General features: G+C 44.4%; 1 protein-coding gene across 3 annotated transcripts in view; it reads right to left on the bottom strand.

Annotated features, from left to right (window-relative positions):
* The window catches only part of cacna1ia (calcium voltage-gated channel subunit alpha1 Ia), a 150,013-nt gene that overhangs the window by 27,192 nt on the left and 101,081 nt on the right, over positions 1 to 21,740 (bottom strand). For all 3 annotated transcript variants that reach the window (XM_054760774.1, XM_054760777.1, XM_054760776.1), the window contains exons 9-20: positions 20,287 to 20,611; positions 17,057 to 17,454; positions 10,545 to 10,696; positions 10,113 to 10,298; positions 8,691 to 8,808; positions 8,458 to 8,613; positions 7,593 to 7,683; positions 6,875 to 7,029; positions 4,466 to 5,203; positions 2,703 to 2,803; positions 2,072 to 2,195; positions 541 to 609 (exon numbers count right to left, since the gene is read on the bottom strand). In XM_054760774.1, the coding sequence (XP_054616749.1) occupies positions 541 to 609; positions 2,072 to 2,195; positions 2,703 to 2,803; positions 4,466 to 5,203; positions 6,875 to 7,029; positions 7,593 to 7,683; positions 8,458 to 8,613; positions 8,691 to 8,808; positions 10,113 to 10,298; positions 10,545 to 10,696; positions 17,057 to 17,454; positions 20,287 to 20,611 (2,613 nt within the window). The remainder of the gene's footprint in view (positions 1 to 540; positions 610 to 2,071; positions 2,196 to 2,702; positions 2,804 to 4,465; positions 5,204 to 6,874; positions 7,030 to 7,592; positions 7,684 to 8,457; positions 8,614 to 8,690; positions 8,809 to 10,112; positions 10,299 to 10,544; positions 10,697 to 17,056; positions 17,455 to 20,286; positions 20,612 to 21,740) is intronic.

Genomic DNA, 21,740 nt, shown 5'->3' with positions numbered 1-21,740 from the left:
GACGCACGTAACGCAACACCAACCGACATTTGCAGGCGTTCACCGCAGTGAGTAAAGGCTACAATACAATGTGGAATTGCAGGTTCAAAGAAAAATAAGCATGACGATGGCAATCAATTAGTTGCGCATTGCACCAAGAGCCGCACGGTGAAATATCGAGCAACACGCTGACCACTTCATCAAGCCTGCTGTGCCGTGCCTTTTACTTTTGATGCATCTTGTACACAACACAGAGCTCGGTGGCGGCGGAGTCCTGCAGAGAGACGAATGCTACACACCCCGACATGTGTTATTTCCACACACAGGCTCAGATATACACAGACACAGAGGGATACATGCATGCGGTCGGCGGCTGTTTGACGGCGCGTGATTGGTTAATAATTGATCGTGGGAGTGCATAATGGATGGCCCGCTTGTGCCAAAGGATCACAGAGAAAACAGAGACGAGCAGTGGGAGGTTGGAGGAGAAAGCGAGACAGAAAGTGCGTGAGGAAGGATTATGGAGCGAGCGTGTGATAGAGAGACGAAGTCAAACGTTACCTTGAGTGTCATCTCGCCCACAAAAATGGCAGTAAAGATGTAGTTGGAAATGGTGAGAAACACTCGTTCCTGAATTCAAAGACAGACGGACAAGAGAGGTTCACAGTAAAAAAAAAAAAAAAGAAGAGATGATGTGACAATAAGGAGTAGTAAATCCTTCCTTATAGCCCCTTTTATGTCATAAAAGTTAATTAAGCTTGAGATTGAAATGATTGCCGACAAACTGCAGTCAGAAGATGTACTGAACTGCGAGTCTTTTAAATTTGAACAGGATTGCAGCAGTTGAAAGCAGATGCATTTTTTGGTTTATTTGTTTTCTAATGCGCTTCTGCCTTGGACACTGTGTCTGTAAGTAATGTGCAACTATAATTATAGGATTGTGAAAATTCTGACACTAACCATGTCTAGCTTGGAGATTGTAGCTTCTGCGTCAGCCACTGACTAACTAAATACACACATAATTTGTGAAATACAAAAACAGTTTAGGTGTTAAAATACGACGGGTTATATCCAGGCATGACTTCACGTGTTAAAAGTGTCTTCTTCCATAACTTTCTGACATTTGTTAAACAGATATGTTTTTATTGCGTCCATATATAGTACAGGCCAAAGGTTTGGACATGCACAACACAACTGATGGTCCCACAGCATTAATAAGGCAAGAAATTCCACTAAGTAACCCAGACAAGGCACACCTTTGAAGTGAAAGCATTTCAGGTGACTACCTCATGAAGATCATTGGGAGAACACCAAGGCTTTGCAGCGCTATCAAAAAAGCAAAGGGTGGCTACTTTGTGGAATCTAAACGTTATACATATTTACAGTTATTTCACACTTCTTTGTCAAATACATACTGTAAGTCCATGTGTTCATAGTTCTGAGACTCTACAATGGAAACAGTCATGGAAATAAAGAAAACGCATTGAATGAGAAGGTGTGTCCAAACGTTTGGCCTTATTTCACTTGCATGTTGCAGTATTTGGACTATTTTGCACAAACTGTATATTTGTGAACTGCATCCAGTAGCATCACAGGAACAGAAGCATAATGTGTTTACTACACGACAGTTCGAGGGAAAAGCTGCCGTCTATAATCGGTATCAGTAATGAAGGGCAGGACAGCATCGGATACCAGTAAGAAAGCCCGCATCGAGCATCTCTACCAAAAATAGGGTTAGGGTTAGGACTTTCTGAAGTCACAACACAATACTTTAAACCGCAGTCATGCATGATGTTAACTTACTTTTACTCTACTATGACTAAGAATTAGGATGCAAACTGCCTGTAATGTTAATAAAGCTTTGACTCTCAAACAGATATGTTCTTATCTTAGTAGCGTGGACCACATCTGCACACGTAAATGCAGCTTGCAAAGGCTCCCTGTTGCTGACGTTGCTGGAAATCTGTCCCGTTCCTACATACCGTATAATAATATATAGTGACAATAATAATACTCATAATCATGCTACATTTTGGCATAAACCCCTACTCACTCCACTTGTAAACATGCATCCATGCGTTTGATTGTTTACCAAGCTGCCCTGCAGTATCTTGGGCCTCTCGAGAGCCACTGTGATGCAGTTGGAGAAGATGAAGGCCAACACCACGTAATCGAACAGCTTATGAGCGATGATAGACTGGCACATCTGCCTGAACCTGAGTTCAAAACGACAGAAGAGAGCACAATTACATACGCCCCCAAAACCCCCCTATAACTACACCTGTTCCAATACAACCTTCAACAAATGGCGACGCACGGCTAAGCCCCCAGCCTGCTGTTACAATGCAGGGTTGAGGCCGCACATGAAAAGCGATAGAATGGGATGAAGTAAACTGAATGCACATTTCCACATTTGGCATGTGGCACTGGCTGGTGCTGCCCAAAAGCAATTACATTTCCTCGCAGCGATGCCTATTGGAAAGGATGGAAAACTAAATGAAAAGAGCAATCACTTTTACAACCCATGTGGCAACATTTCAATGCCTTTTATTACAAATATTGAAGATGATGCAGAGTATGAAGGAAACCATTTGCAAAGCGGCAATCGATCCCTGTGGAGGCTTGGCCCCCATCTTTTGATAAGATGGGCAGGGCAGAATCTCCATTATTAATAATTTGGTGTGAAATGTACCGATGGACGCACAGTAATGATGCGTACTCACTTGTTCTGCGGGGAGAAGAGGAACACCGACCAGTCCTCCCTGGTCTCACACCAGTCCGGCTTGTGCGCCTCCAACATCTTCTGGACGCGGAAGCACAAGCTCTGCAACGCATTATGTTGTAAACATAAAAACACAGCAGACCCACTTGGCTTAAATTATTGACAGAATTGAAAGGCCTACAGGAACAGCTTGGCGCCTCTACCAACATTACCATCTGTATGGTTCTCTTACCCTAACCCCCTAAATAGTCCTTTCTAATTAACCGTGTTTCTCTCGTACACAGTCTTGTTTACAATAGAAACAATAGGGCTCCCATGGGGCCCGATAGATACAAAGTGCCGACTTCACACAAAGTGCTCGGAAATCCTGCACATGAGAGCAGGAGATTATTGCGTGTGTAAAAACGCTACACTAAAAGGCAAGACCTAACGGCCGGGTTAGCGGGAGATACTGCTCATTCTGCACAGTTTAGTTTAGCAATGGGATTACCAAGAATAACCTTCAGTCACTATTTTCCAGGAACAGTACTGTCTTATACACAGTAATCCCTTGTTTATCGCGGTTAATTGGTTCCAGACCTCACTGTGGTACAGTATCTATAAATGGAATATTTTCATAGTTGGAGCATAGAAAACCTGTTTACGACCTTCCCTCTCGAGGGATCTAATAATGTTAAAAGCCATGCTACATAGCACCCCATAGTCACTGTCACACACATACGTATTACCCAATAAAGTAGAAATAATACAAGAAAATAAAACATAAATAAGATCCATTTTCGTGTGTGTTGCTGTAAATGTATTCCGCTGCTGGGGGAGCGAAGTGGGGGGACGGACAGGAAGTGATGTCAGGGGTTCAGAGTAGCCCGTGTTAGGGATTGGCGTCTGTGTGACTCACCAAACATTACAGGAACATTACTGACACCTAGTGACCAGTGTACAATACTACATATCATCACAACGTCTTTGAATGTGTCTTCTGAATGCCTTATATTTGTATTTTACTTCATTTTGACATTTTTATGCTTGAACATGCTTAATTTAGACCAAAAAATATGTGACATTGGCTTAAATGTGCATAGTTTTTAGTACTAATAGGCCGTATTCAAACAAGAAACAGCATGATGTATTCATTCATATATTTTTGAAAACCGTAAAAAAGTGATGCCGCCAAATTCAAAGTGTGAAGTGGGATCACCTTGGATAGCATACACACCGGTTAGCGTATTTCCCGGTTTTGCAAAAAATTTTGCCTCAGTTGCCGTACATTTCCTGGTTAGCACGTCTTGTCGTGTGTTTCTAACCTAATGTATTGTTATCACAAAACGTCCCGTTAGCATTGTGTTAGCATGGAAACTGGAAGCGCAGTTGTTGTCCGCCAGCTCTGTCGCCCCGTCTAGGACGTCATCAGCGGTTGCGTCTGTAGTCCTTTGCTAACCAACACAGTTACGCCCCAAGTCTCTGCTTTTCTTATTGATCACGGCTGCAAAATAAGCCACAATGGAGCCGAAGAAAGTTGTAAGTGCCAGCATTTTGATGAAGAAGGTGAGAAACACTATTGAATTCAAGAAATAAGTCTAGCAAAACACAAAGGTGTTGTCCGCGTAGCCATCTTTGTCAACAATCAGGTCTTCAGTCAAGGTTAAAGTGGTGCTAAATGTCATCATTTATGTACGTGTCAGCATGTGAAACTACTAAGAGTTAAAGCTGCCTGGATATTGATCTGACCTGACAAGATAGGCGACTGGTACAATAGTAACTTACGTAGTCAAGTTCATCGTCCAGGTCCTCCCGGTCCTTGCTACGGGTGTTCACCTGAGGAAAGACATCTGCCATCAGCTGCCTCTGGTTGTTTAGCCCTCCAGGCTGCTCTGTCTGATGGTTAGGAGGGGGTTGAAGGATCTGTGCCAGGGGAGTCTTGCCATTACAGTCTTGGTGCACTCTTCCTATGACACTCAGACTTTCGAGTCCCCCACCTCCACTGATCCGCAGTCCTCCAGAGTAGCTCTTCTTCCTCTGGTGGGCATGGAGCGCCACGGGGGACATGGGATGGGGCGGTAGAGGAGGAGGAAGGTGCGGGGCTCCCGGGACTTGTAGCAGGTGGGGAAGCTCGAGGGATAGAGCTCGGCGGTCCCTCCTGGGTACAAAAGGCCCGTGGAGTATCGGATGGCGAAGTTGAAGAGTTCGGGTAGCGACAGTGGGAGAGAGGAGGCTTTCCTCCTCATCCGGGTGTACGCTGTGGAGGTGGCGGAGCGGGGATGAGGAGGCACGGGGACCGCGGATACGGAGACTTCCACCAACGACACCTCCCAGACCGCCTAAGCCGTAGCCATAGAAAGGCCTGGCAGAGGGTGAGGAGGTGAAGACTGGACTGGTGGAGGGGGATGAAGAGGAGCAGGGACGCACTCCTATCAGGCTGTTCCAACTGGAGCGACGAGCCCAGGAAGCTTGAGGATTGGGTGGTAGCGGGCGACCCCAGTTGTGGTAACCGCGACCCGGGTACTGGGAGAGAAACACACGTTCCGTCATATTTCCAGGTGTCAGACTTTGGAATGCAATGTAATCAGCAGAACAGAGGGTTCAATGCAAGAATGTAGTTGAGCTGTATTTTCAGTGCAAAGTTAAATTTCGTGCTACATGATGAATGGATCTCCTCAGGGTGGGACCTCCACCAAACACCCCGCCATTTTGGTCAAGATGAAAGCTTGTGGAGACGAGTCATGACAGTTTCACGCTTTATGGCGAACGGCACCTGCAAACCAAAATGGCAGACTATCTGTGCACCTGACGGCATAGATTCCTCCATGATATTCGTGCGCCCTGTTATGATGAACATGTGCATTTCCTGTCAATCAGACACAACGATGATGAGTTGTGTCATGCTTCATGGCGAAACACCAAAATTTGCCACCAAGCTCCACCCACACCTTGAGGTGAAAACGCTAAATTTTCGGACTTTATCATCAGCCGTTTGCCTCTTGTACAGGGTTCATTATTGGCGGCAATCGAATGAAGTACCTAGGAGGTGTTCATCCAGGTGTTCATCAAAGTACGACCCCTGAAAAATGGCACCTGCAAACCAAAATGGTCTATGCCAGGGTATTCAACTAAAATCCAAATAGGTCCAGACACAGAAAATTCCTCGATCCAGCCCGGTTTGTGAAAGCACTGTCCACTTTTCTCTGCTTAGATCGCCATGTGTATTTATTTTTCTGCTGTCTCCGGCTCACGTGTCTCGCTGTCCCTCACTTCTCTACCATGGCTGGTGGGCTGGGGGAGGGAAGTGGGAGTAGGAAGCGGGCAAGGGGCGGGGGACATATCCTCCTTTTCCCATAACTTTCACTCGTCTCACTGTCCTCTTTATTCATACCTATCACTGGTTTCTATCTTCTTTCCCCATAACTTTCCTTGTCTCGCTGTCCTCTTTATCCAGATCTATCACTTGTTTCTATGTTCCCTCCCCATAACCTTCACTTGGGTCGCTGTCCTCTTTCATTACATCGCTGGGCACTATCTTCTTTCCCTGCAGCTTTCACTTGTCTCGCTGTCCTCTTAATCTGTATCTATCACTCGTTTCTATCTTTTTCTCCCCATAACTTTCACTCGTCTCGCGGTCCTCTTTATCCGTATCCACAGTATCACTCGTCTATATCTTCTTTCCCTGCAAGTCTGAGTGTCACTCGTTAGCTTCTCTCCTCATCTGTTTCTGTCGTATTTAGAGTCGCAATGTTTAGCACAAATACACAGATTTGATTGGCGGAGTAGCATCAGATGGGATGGCTTAACTCACATGCAGTTCCTGAACTGATCAATCTGTCCATGTCTGGATTGGACGGCCTCTGGGTCCAGACTCTGGACTCGTGTTCACCGGTCTATACGTTTGATTGGCTTAAGGCTCTCAAGTTCATCCCCAGCCATACTTTGATGCCTTTGGCCGGAAACTGATCCCACAAGCATAGAATTGTCCGAAATGTATTGGAATTGGATTAAGATTCAGGAGGCACTAAAAGGTCTAAGCCCATCCCTGATTTATAGAGTAATTAAAAGGTGTGCCTTCATGCTTTTATCCATATTGTGCATTTTAATCAACCTAATGCCCCATTGTACCAAATGAAAAAAGCCACTATAAAACCCTGGAGGACAATCACCATCCAGCAGTCCTTGCTCACTTACCGCCGCCCTGTGCTCCAGGTTGGCTCTGCCAAGAGAAATGACGCTGTTCTTCCTCGACCCGAGAGCAAAGCTCAGCCTCTCTCCAGGAAACAGGCCGGCAGGCAGTGGGCCCAAGTCCAAGTGTCCATTAGGGGTCAGTGTACAGATCTTTGGGTCTGTGAAGAGGCCAAGTAAAGAGTGAGAGGAGAGCGACTGTAATGCACGAACGGACTCAAGAGCCAAAGAATGTGTGAGAACATTGATTAGGCATTTTTCTTCTCCCTCGCCAGGTGAGCTGAATTTAAACTCCATTACGTTGTCAAATACATTTCGAAAGCGACATAATGGCCAGTTAAGAGCGACACGGGAAGGTTGAATCACCTCGAAAGGAGCCAGAGAGCATCTTGTAATGGTGATACGCTGCCAGCAGGTTGTCCCATCCTTAAATAGTAAAAAGGCACATCAGAGGCCTCTTTAACCTGCTGCTAACATGCTAATTCATAGAGTGGGACGCTTTGGATTTTGTCAAGGGGGACAAAAGAGAAGATAGAGGAGGATGGAAACGTCAGTTGTGCTCTGCAGATGGGAAAAGAGGCTAAATGGCGGTGAAAAGCCAAGTTTTTCTTTTTATTTAAAAAAACACAATGAAGCCACAACATTGGGAGACATATGCTAATTAGCTAATAATCAAGACCGCAGGTTGACGTAATTATAATACCTTTTAAAAGCCTTTTAATACCTGAGAGATGCAGCGAGTCCTTCTGCTTATCGTTGTCCTCAAAATTGCAGGAAGACCTTTCATCATCCGAGTAAGAGCGGTTTGCATCTCCCTGGAGTGATGACAGAGATAAGAAGGGAAAAAGATAAAAAATGGGGAGAAAAACGATCAGGCGAGAGCTATTGCTATAATTGCCCTCTGCTTATTTAATCTGCTGCAGGTCAGTTTAGCAAATTGCATCCTCTCCAAAGCAGGGAGGCTCCTCTCTGAAGAGTTGTTTGCTTTCATAGCCAAAATCAATATTTTGGGGTTACTTGAGTGCTCCACTCAGACATCCAAACTGCTTTAAATATTATAGTGAAATACCATTTTCGTGGACTTCTTTGCACGTGTTTTTATTCCGTTCAAATGTAATGCTGTGCTTAGCGGGTTTTACACATTTTCTACTAAATTCGTGGGAAAGCATTTGTCAGTTTTAATATTTGAAATATATATTTTTTGCCATTTTTTGGCCAGTGACCAGTGACCCACGCTGGGGGCTAATAAGCAACAACTCTTCTTATTGTGGTGGTAGGTAACATCCTGCCCTTTACAAGGTTCAAATCCCCAAAATATTATTATGGGCCTGCCAGCAAAGTGCAGCACATCCTATTATTCCTCATACCTATGACATGTTTGTTCTTCTTAGAACACTGGAAAGGTCTCCATGGTGGGGGTGTGCTATTTATAGTGGGTAACATTCTGTGCAACCGTGGCAACGTAAGCTCAAAACGAGCCACTTGAAGTAATCATGCATCTGCAAAAGGCAGCCATATTTGAGCGCTCACTCTAACAGTTTGGGCGTTTCCTGTGTGTGTGTGTGTGTGTGTGTGTGTGTGTGTCTTACCTCGGCTTGGAAGCCCTCAACCAAGATGGCGACCAACAAATTGAAAAGCACGTAGTTCCCAAAGGTCATCAAGGCCACAAAGTAGAGGGCGGCGCAGGGTGAGGTGGAAGCCATGCCGTTGTACAGCACCATGTTCCAGTCCTCCTGCGTCAGAATCTACAAGCAGACACGCACACACACAAAGCGAATGACACATTTTACAAGAAGACTTGCGGCCAACTTTGCGTGGCTACCTGAAAGACGGTGACGATGGCCCAGAGGAGGGAATCAAAGTTCTTCCTGTCGGGCACGGTGTCCCCTGCTTCTGTCTTCAGACTGAATTTGCAGCCAAAAATGTGCATCCCCAGGATACTGCGACAGTTAAGGAATTTATTAGAGATGTCTTTTAGAGATATCTTTTTCTTTTCCAAACCCATATCGATAACTTTGTGCTTCTCAACACCGATGTACTTTTTTATACCCATTTTTAAAAATGAGTTTGGGCACATCTGGAGGTAAGAAGGACTTGAACAAATTTGGATCTGACAAACTGTTGGTTAGTCCGAATGACATATGACACTACTGCTACCACATCGCTACTACCATGGAGGGGGAGGAGCCACCTGCTGTGGCCCAGCAAGGTGCACTGTATTCGGGCACACGCTCTGAGCGGCCAGCGTGACGCCACGGAGGTCTCTGGCAAACCTTCTGCGCTTTTCAAACGCCGCGGCGCTGGCGTTTCAGGTGGCTGATAAGGATTTTTGTGCACTATGTTTTTTTTTCCTCATCGTGGAGCATTTGGTGCAACTAGCACACGAAAGTCTTCCTGGGAAAGTGAACGTTTGTCTACAAGTGAGCTCAGGGAAGTCACGACAGGCGGTTAACGTCACAGGCGGGACAAGAAAGGAGCGCTTGATTTGCTCATCCGCACAGTACGGGTAATCACGCCCCACTGGAACGTTGTTTTTAATTATCGGTTATCGGAGCTACTTTTAATGGTAGCACATTTATCGGTATGACGTCATAATTCCCTCATATGATAATTATCACGCACCCCTAGAATTGATATCGTCGCCCGATTAAAATAATGACCTAGCCTAAATCGTCTTGTTAATGCTGACCATGTCTGGTTAGATCACCGAAATCCTTAGTTGAAGGGCTCATGCTCCTGTGCCCTGTAGGCTTGCGGAATGGAACATGTTTAATGCATGCTTCAAAAAAGCATGAATAAAATGGGTCTTCATAAAGAGGTTGTCTTATATTCGAGTCAATACGGTATCTTAATGACAAGGCATTACATTGCTAGTGGCCCAAAATGTCCCGTTCACATGGTTTTGATTTGCAAAGAGTGCACTGTGTGACTTTGATGTCAAAAGGAAAGCCAGCAAAGCCAGAAAGAGAACTGCTGAGATGTACTGTACAGGAGTTTGGGAGAAGATGGTGTGGAAGTTGAATTATTAATCTACTTCTTACTGTTTTACACAAATGGCCTGCAGGCTCTGGGAAACACGTCTTCTTGGACTGGATTACTCCAACTACACACCATTCTTATCTGAAACTCCCTCAGATGATTTTTATGGCTGGTTTGCGAGCCTCTTGGATTATGACATGAAGACACACGGACGGTATAAACACAAACGCGCACAGGCACTGTAGAAGACGTGGCCGCTTGGTACCTGAAGATGAAGATGAAGAGCATGAGGAGCATGCAGAAGGTTGCCACGTTGTCCATGGTCTTCATCAGGACCACCAGCTGACGCCTCAGGGCGGGCATGAACCTCACCAGCTTAATGACCCGCAGCAGCCTGAAGGTCCTCAACACCGACAGGCCGCCATCCGCCTGACCGATGATCTCACACACGCTGGGATGAGACGGGGTTAGTGGAAGACATTAGAAGGTGGAAGATGCCAATGGTTTTGGCCATAACTGCAAATATGGGGTCTCCAAAGTGCGGCCTGAGGGCCATTTGAGGCCCGCGACCCCCGTGTTTCATCAGGTGTAAGACACAGCAGGACCAGCAAAGTTATCGGTCTAGAGATCTGGTTAAATTCCAGTTAATTGTTGTGTGTTCATGTCATTCTTTTCTGCTGATGAAGAGCATTCTTACCTGATGATGACGATGATGCCATCAAAGATGTTGTACGGGTTCCTCAGGTACTCAAAGAAGCCAAAAGCAGTCAGCTTGAGGATCATCTCCAAGGTGAACATGCTGGTGAAGACAATGTTGCAGATCTCCAGGACGTTGGTCAGCTCCTCAGGCTGGGCGAAGGAAACACAATCAAATCATCCAAAAAAGTGCAAGACGAGGTGGCCTCTTTTGGTTGGATGGCTTCACGACTAAGAATGGGTGAGTCCATGATTCATCCATTATCGTGGCTGCCAAGTCGCGCCTACGGCCCCTCCGACCGCCACCAAACATTCACGCACATTCTCACACAACTATGTGCTGGAAAAACACTTGGACACCTCAGCGATTACTCGATTCATCGTAACAACAAGCTTCAGATTAATCGAGTAAGAAAAGAATTGTTATTTGCAGCTCTATTGGCTAGCAGGATGCTTGTTGACAAGTTGATCAATGGTAATCCATGCGGATGGGCCAATGACAAACGATGAAACCCAGGACACCTTCTAAAATGAAAGGACGTGAAAACAGGACGCGTCAAGTAATACATTTTTCCTTTTTTCTTTTTTTTGACTTGTGCAAATGTGTGTTGTGTGCGATACGGATCAGAGACCTTCTCTGATACCACACATGACTTCCAGCCAGCAGACAAAACCACCAATGAGCTCTGCCCAAAGTCTGCAGACCATGTCAGAGAAAAATACAAGCACACCTCCTCTTCACCCCCCATCGCACTCTAATCCGCTTTTTCTCCCAATCTATCTTCATCCCCTCCAGCTTCCAAACTCCCGTTTCCTTCCTTCCTTTTCTTCCCCCCGCAGTCTCATTATCAAGCGGACCCATCTCTTCTAAATCAATATCCCCCTGTCGATCAGAGAGGAGGGGGGAGTGGCGGGGGGCAGGTCGACAGGAGAGGAGAAAAAGTGGGAATGAGTCGAGTGGCGGAAGGGAATCAGCTTAAATCCATCCAAGTCGGATGTGGCTACAATGTTGTTAAGATAAAGGCTCCAGTGATGTGGTGCTGAGCCCGATAGAACGCCATCCATTCATCTGACAACTGTTTGATAACATCTGTGACGTTCCAATCTCCATAAACATCCTGTCTAGGCAAAGAGTGGACTCCTTTTGTTGCTTGGTGCCTTCACTATTTGTACCAATGCAGAACCCGAGCACAGACTGTGCCCAGGCCCTTTTTTGGATCCGTTGCGTTTGTTATTTACCGTCTTTTCTCAACCCAAATTTGATACAGTCGTCCCTCGTTTTTGGGGTTAGTTGGTTCCAGGCCTGATCGTAATAAGTGAATTTCCACAATGTACTGTAGGATTCAATGTTATTAAATGAAATACTTTCATAGTTAGAGCACAGAAAACCTGTTTGACTTTTTTTTTAACATGATTAGAGCCCTCTACACATGAAATAACACCCCTATAGTCACCTTTACACTCCTATTATTCATCGTTTACATCACATTGCAACTCTAAGGACTGGAGACAGCTACTAGCTAGCAAGCTAACCAGTTAGCCTCAAATTTATTTCTGCTAAACATAAGAAGCCAAAAACTTTCAGACAGGCTCGTATTTTGACGAACTCCTCCTACAGACCTTGAGCAAATGAGCCCAAATCTGAACCATGGATACTAAACAGATGGCCGACGATAGTTTGCCAACAGATTTGGGCTGTGCCGTCCCACCTGCATGTAATGGGATCCTGCTTTGATGACTATGAGATGGTCCACAAGTGAGGCTTCAGATGAAGACAAGCCCCTGCTGTCATGTGCATGATGATGTCACCCTGTGCCTTCCTTTATTAATTATGCGTAACGTGTCTCTTAAGCTGTCATTTATTTCATTTTAGAAGTGATTCATTATGAATCTTAGCATTGATTCTGGTGGATAGCTTAACCCAAAGTCCACATGAGACAAAATAATGTCCAGCATAGTTTGTTATTGAACACACACAAACACACAAGTTGTCATTGTCCCGGTCCCACTTCACCTCCCACCGACTTGTGTGAAAGCCCGTGTTGCATAGCGGCGTGATGGACCATTCAACGCTGCTTGCAGCTTTAAGCAAAGTCCACAAGGGACAAATATTGTCCCCCAGAGAGGTCAAGTTTTTTTAAAAAGACAGACCCAGCAACAAGTCTTCCCTCTAGAAGCCTGCACTGCTGGCGTAGCGGAGCCTGCAAGTGTCTCGTTCAACATTATTCTTTCTAATTAAAATAAGGTTCTTTGTTAACTCATCATTAATGGCAAGAAATGATTGTTCAGCCTTGGTGGGGGTCAGCAGGTGACTCAATGCCCCTCTTGTTTTTGTCTGAATGCCTATCTTGTTGCGTCAACGATCCTTTCATCGCCATAACAAACGTGGATCATCACATCCATGATGGCGGTGACCAGCAGTACGTGTAGATATACTTCCACGGTACCCACAGGTTTGCTGTGACATTGACATGTTCCCCACTCCCGCGTACAAACAACGAAAATGAGATTTATTACTATTGACAGAGCTGTCTGGGGACGGGACGCCACAGCTTAACAGCTAATACATCATCATTTCCTTCCTTACTTTGCCAGCTTTTCCTCCTCTTCCTCATTATCTGTCAATCCCCGAGCCGTGTTTCTTATCGTAGGCCTTACTACTTCGCTTCCATTATGAGTCATCTTTTATTTCCTAAGCTCAGTGAATGGCGCTTGAATATCAATGAATGAGCGCACGTAAATGGAACAAGCGAGAGCTTCAAAGTCAAACGTGTCAGCATGTCTCACACAGAGATGCCGTTTATGGATTTATACGTACAGTAAACACACATGCACATGAGATCCTATACAAGAGCTGCATTAAATACCCTGCCTTTACAACTGTAAAGATGCTGGCTTTGACTATTATCCCCATCTTGGCATGCACTAAACAAGATGTCAGATGGGGTGGGATCGGTTTTGCCTGTGTAGCCTGCATTTAGAGGTGAAAACATGAAAACAAAATGTCCAAATGGCCGTGCTGCATCTTCTCTCTGATTCAAAATTGCTCGTTTTTGCACCCGTAGACAGCTCTCTGGTTTCTATGTTGTTTTTGCCTCTAAATGCAGTCTACACAAGCAAAACTTACAGTATATTCAAACTTGTATTCATTTTTTATTTTGTATTTACCCTTCACTTTCAAAAATCAAACAATGTAGAACTAACCCTGTCATGATAGCACATTTTGGTCCATAATTGTGCTACAAATTATTGTCGATAATTGATATTATCGCCAACATATTTTTAGACAATTTTCTTGTTAATGATATGGTATAAAATGTATGCCATATGTTACGTATTGAATGGTTGTATTTCTTTTGCAATGTAGCAAGCGACACGGTCTGTGAGCGTGCACCATTTTGTGCTACTTTGTTTATATTTACATCGCCAACCAAACGCCTCAGCAAGCATTGGCTGTTGGGACGAAGGCTCTGCTGCACCACCAGCGGTAGTTTTTTTTTCACCAGTTGGGAAAACTGAAAAGAATGGTTGTGTTTCGGGTGTGCATACGAGTCGGTCGTGTTGCCCTGCTTCCTTGTCACTACTTTTGAACAAACGTGACATATCGGTTCGTCGGTGTTCATGCGCTCACCTTGTTCATTCTGTTTAAAACCAAAATATTCCCCACACTGGAGCTGTCGCCTCAGAAACCATCGCTTCTGTGCCTCCATTCATGTTAGCGTACAGTATGCTAGCTCACGAGGCTAACTGCTAGCACTCTGTAGCCCCGCCTCCACAAAGACCCTGAATGAGACGAGGGTTCACTCTCTCCGTTCATTCCACTATAGAACCAACGCACAGACACATGCAGCCTGTGTGGTTTAGAAACACGCATGCATGCACGTCAATTTATCTTTCTTTTTACTGTTCAATTAAATTGATTTATCAATGATCGTGACAGGCCTACGTAATTACAAACAATATTAAACATATTAAAGCAACTTGATGAATCCTGTCAGGGACCCCTTAAGTGCTTGACGGTAGACGAGTACGCTCCTGTTTGCCTTAAGCGGGACCATCCATCCATCCATCCATCCATCCATCCATCCATCCCGCTTATCTGTGTCGCGGGGGCAGCAGTCTCAGTAGGGAAGCCCAGACTTCCCGGTCCCCGACCACCTCCTCCAGTTCCCCCCAGCTCCCGGGGCCGGGCATGACCGGAACACCTCACCGGGGAGGCGTCCGGGAGGCATCCGTACTAGATGCCCGAGCCACCTCAACTGGCTCCTCTCGATGTGAAGGAGCAGCGGCTCTACTTCACCCTACGGAGAAAACTCATTTCAGCCGCTTGTATCCACCATCTCCTTCTTTCGGTCATGACCCAAAGCTCATGACCATAGGTGAGGGTGGGAACATAGATAGGGGGGTAAATTGAGAGCCTTGCCTTCCGGCTCAGCTCTCTCTTCACCACGACGGTCCGGTACCGGTACCGCATTGCTTCAGACGCTAAGCCGATCCGCCTGTAGCCTGTCGGCTTCAACCAATCCACCCTTTTCCCACTGAGAACCATGGCCTTGAGCGGGACATTTTTCCATTTTTCAGGGCACATCTGTTGTCGAGCTCCTGTTTAGGACCCTTGATGGGGTTGGACCTGGTCGAACACAAAGGTATCGCTGCTCGTGTTGAAAAGGGGAGCTCGGATCAAAGGAGACACAGACAAAAGCATCCGTGCGGGTGCGGATGCAAATTCCATGCTTCCACATATGCCTGCTTTGAAATGCTTTGGCACAAACTCGCTGGGAACGAAGACGAAAACTGCTGTGTAACTGGCGCCTGCCTCGCCTCCCCCACCCCCAGCACTCGTTTATTTTTAGAGTCTTCCGAGACAGGAGAAAGCAACTATTCTGTACACTGTCAAAGAGTGCGTGGGTGGACGGGAGAGAGCGGGAGACGGCGCAGAGAGTCAGAGAGAAGCCGAGACACTTGGGGTAAGGAAGGAAGGAAGGAAGGAAGGAAGGTGGGGGAAGGAGCTTGTGAAAGGGGGGGCGTAGGTTGAGGTGTTTTGTGTTTACCAACGCACGAATGTAAAGTGCGCTGCAGAATGCGCACGTTGTGTTTGCCTTGGCAGTTTTCCGCCTCGCGTGCCCTCCGACACCTGCCTTGCCTGCCTAAGAGCCAGCGTGTCTGTCGCTGGGCTAAATGTTTACACCTCTGTCATGGAGCGGCACGGGGGCAGCTTCCCTCCCACACACACGCACACACACACACACACACACGGATGTCTTCTGAGGTTACAACATTTGGAGCGGCGGCGCTTCATCAGCAGCCGTGCGGGTTCATCCGCTGAAACTGAAGTGATTTGTCGGAGTTAGGAGGACCAATTCGGACTTAAGGTATTTGTAAACACTCCCATTGCCAAATGCCGGGATTGCAGCTAAACACATAAAGCTCACACGCTAATCCCATTAGGGTCCTTGAGGAAAAACAAAGCTTGCATAGATGACAATCTCATTCATGTGTGACGTGTCTTCATATGAAACCTACCTTGAGGTTTGTTGTCATATCAAGAAAACACACGTTCTCATTAGCAGCCACTCATGCCATACACCACAATAATAGACGACCGTAGCGTACCCCACGAGGCATCCTCCAGTTGTTTATGATACTATAGCGGCCTTGCATCGCTCCCGTCATCGCAGTGCTTACGCTCTTCCCAGCATGCTTTGCGGCACTTGTTTGGTAAAAAAGTTGCTAAAGTCACGTGCTTCGCGTGAACGTAGTTGATAGTTCTTGTGCTCCACTAGCAGTAGCCTGTGTATGTGCTAGCTACCTGTGGTGTGTTAAGTTGGCTTGCCATGGTGATGCCGTTACTTCTTTTATGACACCATGAATCAGACTGTTATGTCGACTTCCAGTTGTTAAAAGTTCAACCAATGGGGGGGTAATCTTAAAATGTAAGTCAAATACACCAACTTGCGATATCAAGAAGCGTCACAAACACACCAAATTTGACCCCGTACTGAAATACGCTCATTGGTATAACAACTTACAGTATAGTGGGGGGGCCCCCTGGGGGCACTATAGCAACCTTTACTAAAATAAGAGAGAAACCTCAAGTTGTGTGCAGGATCAATCTGCCTTCTTCTCCTTTTGACCAAAACACTCGGACTCCGCAGCCTCCTCCCCCAACCCCGTCTACTGTCAGGGATCGAGGGTCGGCTCCAGCCCCCCAAACAAAGGTTTTCCCAATCAAATATCGATATCAGTCCGATATCAGCAAAAACCAAGTTGCGGGTTAAAGGAGCCATGATGGCATGACGCGGGCCTGCGCTGAAACCTCTCATGCGAGCACTGAGCTCCAGCACTTCTACCCAGCAACGCCCGGATGGAGCCCACGTGATCACGACAACAGCATGTGCTGAAGTGCCAACGAAACTAACAAGAAACGGGAGTGGCATCACAGCCGAGGGGCAAACCCCCACGGTGGCACGGAACCGGTCAAGTTCACCGCGACCACAAGTGAAGACGTCTTACCTGGTTGTGATGTTCAATGCCCATACTGATGGTGTTGATGAGAATGGCGATCATGATGCCCCGGCTGAAGTACTTGCTCTCCACGATGCCCCACAGTTTCCTCCGCATTCCGTTCCACAAATCCCTACAGCGTCCGAAGCAGCTCTTCTTTTTCTTCTTCGTCCTCTCGTTGCCGTCGGCCCGCTCCTCTAAGTGGTTCTCCTCCTTGTCCGTCTCCTTCACGGCGTCCCCCTCGTCCTCGTCCCCGCTGGCGGCGGCACCCGCAGTCCTCGCGCCCTCTTCCAGGGCCAACGTGCACAAAGGGCAGTCCTGTGGGTTCTGAGGCACAGTCAGGCTGATGGAGTTGGCCGTGGGTTGAGACTCGTGGTCCTGCTTGCTTTGGTGTGGACAGTGGGACGCTGTGAAGGACAAAGGACAGTCCATGTGTAAAATAGTACGTAATCGTGCAGCATAATCACGATACTTACTGCTAGAACAAGCTCCAGTACGTAGTCTGCTTGATGTGAACATGTGATGCAACATACTGCTGCTGGCCAATGAAAAGCCTGTATTGCCACTTGGTCGTGATTCCAACATACAGTGGAACCTCCGCCAGTGCACACCCCGCTTGGCGTGTTTTTTGGTTCATGTTCAAAATGTACACCAAATGTGGCCCACGAGCCATTTGCCATTTGCCTGTGGCACAATCTAAACATAGAATTTAACAAAAAAAACTTTAAAAAAAAACCTCAAAAACAATGTTAAGAATGGAATATTTTCCACAGGTGTCCCAAGTATGGCCCACGAGCAATTTGCCTGTGGCACGTTGTAAAAATAGCATTTAACAAAAAAAATGTTAGCAATGGAATATTTTCCACTCAAATATGTTGCATTATTCAGAACAGAGTGGAACATATGCCATTCCGACACTTCCATTCCAACACCAACAACAGCAAAAATAGAAAAATTTGCAGTAATTTGAATCATTTTAGTCGCTGCAAAATTTGGCTGAGGGAAAATGTAATAATGTCATAAGAATAAAAGTCAAAAGATAACAAGAAAATATTAACAGAAAAAAGTTGGATTTTAACGAGGAAAAAAGTATTATGAAAAAGAAAATTATGAAAATTTGTTTGGGGGGAAAAAAGTCCCAATATTAGAATCAAGTGAAAACATGAAGAGAATAAAGTGAAAACATGAAGAGAATAAAGTGAAAACATGAAGAGAATAAAGTGAAAACATGAAGTGAATAAGTGAAAACATGAAGAGAATAAAGTGAAAACATGAAGTGAATCAAGTGAAAACATGAAGTGAATCAAGTGAAAACATGAAGAGAATCAAGTGAAAACATGAAGTGAATAAAGTGAAAACATGAAGAGAATAAAGTGAAAACATGAAGTGAATAAAGTGAAAACATGAAGAGAATAAAGTGAAAACATGAAGAGAATAAAGTGAAAACATGAAGAGAATAAAGTGAAAACATGAAGAGAATCAAGTGAAAACATGAAGAGAATAAAGTGAAAACATGAAGAGAATAAAGTGAAAACATGAAGAGAATAAAGTGAAAACATGAAGTGAATAAGTGAAAACATGAAGAGAATAAAGTGAAAACATGAAGTGAATCAAGTGAAAACATGAAGTGAATCAAGTGAAAACATGAAGAGAATCAAGTGAAAACATGAAGTGAATAAAGTGAAAACATGAAGAGAATAAAGTGAAAACATGAAGTGAATCAAGTGAAAACATGAAGAGAATCAAGTGAAAACATGAAGTGAATAAAGTGAAAACATGAAGAGAATAAAGTGAAAACATGAAGTGAATAAAGTGAAAACATGAAGAGAATAAAGTGAAAACATGAAGAGAATAAAGTGAAAACATGAAGAGAATAAAGTGAAAACATGAAGTGAATAAAGTGAAAACATGAAGAGAATAAAGTGAAAACATGAAGAGAATCAAGTGAAAACATGAAGAGAATAAGTGAAAACATGAAGAGAATAAAGTGAAAACATGAAGTGAATCAAGTGAAAACATGAAGTGAATCAAGTGAAAACATGAAGAGAATCAAGTGAAAACATGAAGTGAATAAAGTGAAAACATGAAGAGAATAAAGTGAAAACATGAAGTGAATCAAGTGAAAACATGAAGTGAATAAAGTGAAAACATGAAGAGAATAAAGTGAAAACATGAAGAGAATAAAGTGAAAACATGAAGAGAATAAAGTGAAAACATGAAGTGAATAAAGTGAAAACATGAAGAGAATAAAGTGAAAACATGAAGAGAATCAAGTGAAAACATGAAGAGAATAAAGTGAAAACATGAAGAGAAAGTGAAAACATGAAGAGAAAGTGAAAACATGAAGAAATAAAGTGAAAACATAAGGAGAATAAAGTGAAAACATGAAGAGAATAAAGTGAAAACATGAACAGAAAGTGAAAACATGAAGAGAATCAAGTGAAAACATGAAGAGAATAAAGTGAAAACATGAAGTGAATAAAGTGAAAACATGAAGAGAATAAAGTGAAAACATGAAGTGAATCAAGTGAAAACATGAAGAGAAAGTGAAAACATAAAGAGAATAAAGTGAAAACATAAGGAGAATAAAGTGAAAACATGAAGTGAATCAAGTGAAAACATGAAGAGAAAGTGAAAACATGAAGAGAATAAAGTGAAAACATAAGGAGAATCAAGTGAAAACATGAAGAGAATAAAGTGAAAACATTAAGAGAAAGTGAAAACATGAAGAAATAAAGTGAAAACATAAGGAGAATAAAGTGAAAACATGAAGAGAATAAAGTGAAAACATGAACAGAAAGTGAAAACATGAAGAGAATCAAGTGAAAACATGAAGAGAATAAAGTGAAAACATGAAGTGAATAAAGTGAAAACATAAGGAGAATAAAGTGAAAACATGAAGAGAATCAAGTGAAAACATGAAGAGAATAAAGTGAAAACATGAAGAGAAAGTGAAAACATGAAGAAATAAAGTGAAAACATGAAGAGAATAAAGTGAAAACATGAAGTGAATAAAGTGAAAACATAAGGAGAATAAAGTGAAAACATGAAGAGAATCAAGTGAAAACATGAAGAGAAAGTGAAAACATGAAGAAATAAAGTGAAAACAGTTGTTGTGTTGTGAAGACAGCGAGTGTGCTTCTTCTTCAGGAAGCGTGCTTGCTAGCAGCGCAGCAGCTCGCTAACACGCCGCCGACTGTGCAGTTCTTTGCCATCTAAGACACTCAAGTGTTACTCACATTTCGGTTGCCTGGAATGATGCCTCTCTCCGTTCTGATTGGCTCCGCCCCGCCTGTTGCCTCTGCCTCCACCAGCCGGCGGGGGCTTGCCCCTCAGCGTGTAGTACAGAGCCGCCGACCTCCTCCTGGCCTTGCGGAGGACGTGGCAGACCAGCTGGAAGATCTCCTCGTAGCAGTCGCCCGGCTCGGCCATGCTGGCCAGGGTGGAGGAGGACAGGCACTGCGCCCTCTGCTCCTGCATCAGCTGGTGCTCCCGCTGCTTGGTCTCCGAGAACTGAGTGGCGATGACCACCAGGCACAGGTTGATCATGAAGAAGGAACCGATCTGGACGGGCACGGGAGAAGACTCGTAAGACCGGGTGGTAACATTTGGGACGTCTGGCTGAAGAAGCTTTCACACACGCCGTCCGGTTCTTACAAAGCGAGTCAGTCCGCCTGTGGAAATGTCAGCACGCATGCTGAAGGTCTCGGGGGGGCCGGCTTGCCACCAAAGCGAGGCTGATTGGAGGAGACAGACGGGGGCAACACGCACCCAAAGCGCGGCTCACGGTGTCTCACGCCGTGTCGCTTCACCTTTTACTCGCTTCACAACTTAGCCTGGATTTGCACTCCCCCGACACCCCCCCACGCCTCGTGGTTCACTGCAGTGTTCTTCTTCTTTCCGAGACGTCACAAGACACCGAATGAGCTCGTTAGAGGATGACCAATATTAATATTAATATTAATATTAATATCGATGCATCATCAATAACAGCAACAATCAATGCGCTAACGGCTAACGCTGTTTTAATACGCCAACTGTACAGCATATACACCCTGGAACATACAGCAATTTAAAGAAATACAAACTAAAGATATATATATATATATATAAAACATTTATAATATGACAATATGTAATACATATATAACAACTTCTAAATTACACATTCATTATTATACAACATATTTTATTATACATGTATGAAAACATATATAAATATATAAAAATACATGTACAAGTATATATAATATATCATTATAATAATATAAAGTATAGAATAATATAACATGTATTACATATAAATGATATATAAATATAATTTTTTGATAAAATATTGTGAAATATAACATATTAAAAATCCTATATAATAAATAAGAATATAATTAAATATAGAAGAAGGTAACAAAAAGGAAACACACGTGAAAAGAGGTGTGTGTGTGTGTGTGTGTGTGTGTGTGTGTGTATGATATCCACCTGTGACCTACAGGTCAAACAGTCCTGCAGGTGTGTAGCGCTTTGATTCCCCTCCACAAGTGTGCATGTGCGTGTGCATGTGCGTGACGTGCATCTTATCAGTGGACGGCTTTCTGCATAATTAGGGCGGCGGTGCGATATCACCAGCAGGGATGCATCATGCGTGCAGTAACACACATTAAGATGGCAGGCGCCGTTTACAGCTGATGACGATGTT

This window comes from Dunckerocampus dactyliophorus, chromosome 18 (genome assembly GCF_027744805.1).
Source record: "Dunckerocampus dactyliophorus isolate RoL2022-P2 chromosome 18, RoL_Ddac_1.1, whole genome shotgun sequence".
Taxonomy (NCBI): Eukaryota; Metazoa; Chordata; class Actinopteri; order Syngnathiformes; family Syngnathidae; genus Dunckerocampus; species Dunckerocampus dactyliophorus.
Note: the sequence above shows the minus strand (reverse complement) of the source record. Positions and strands in the feature narration are given on the sequence as shown.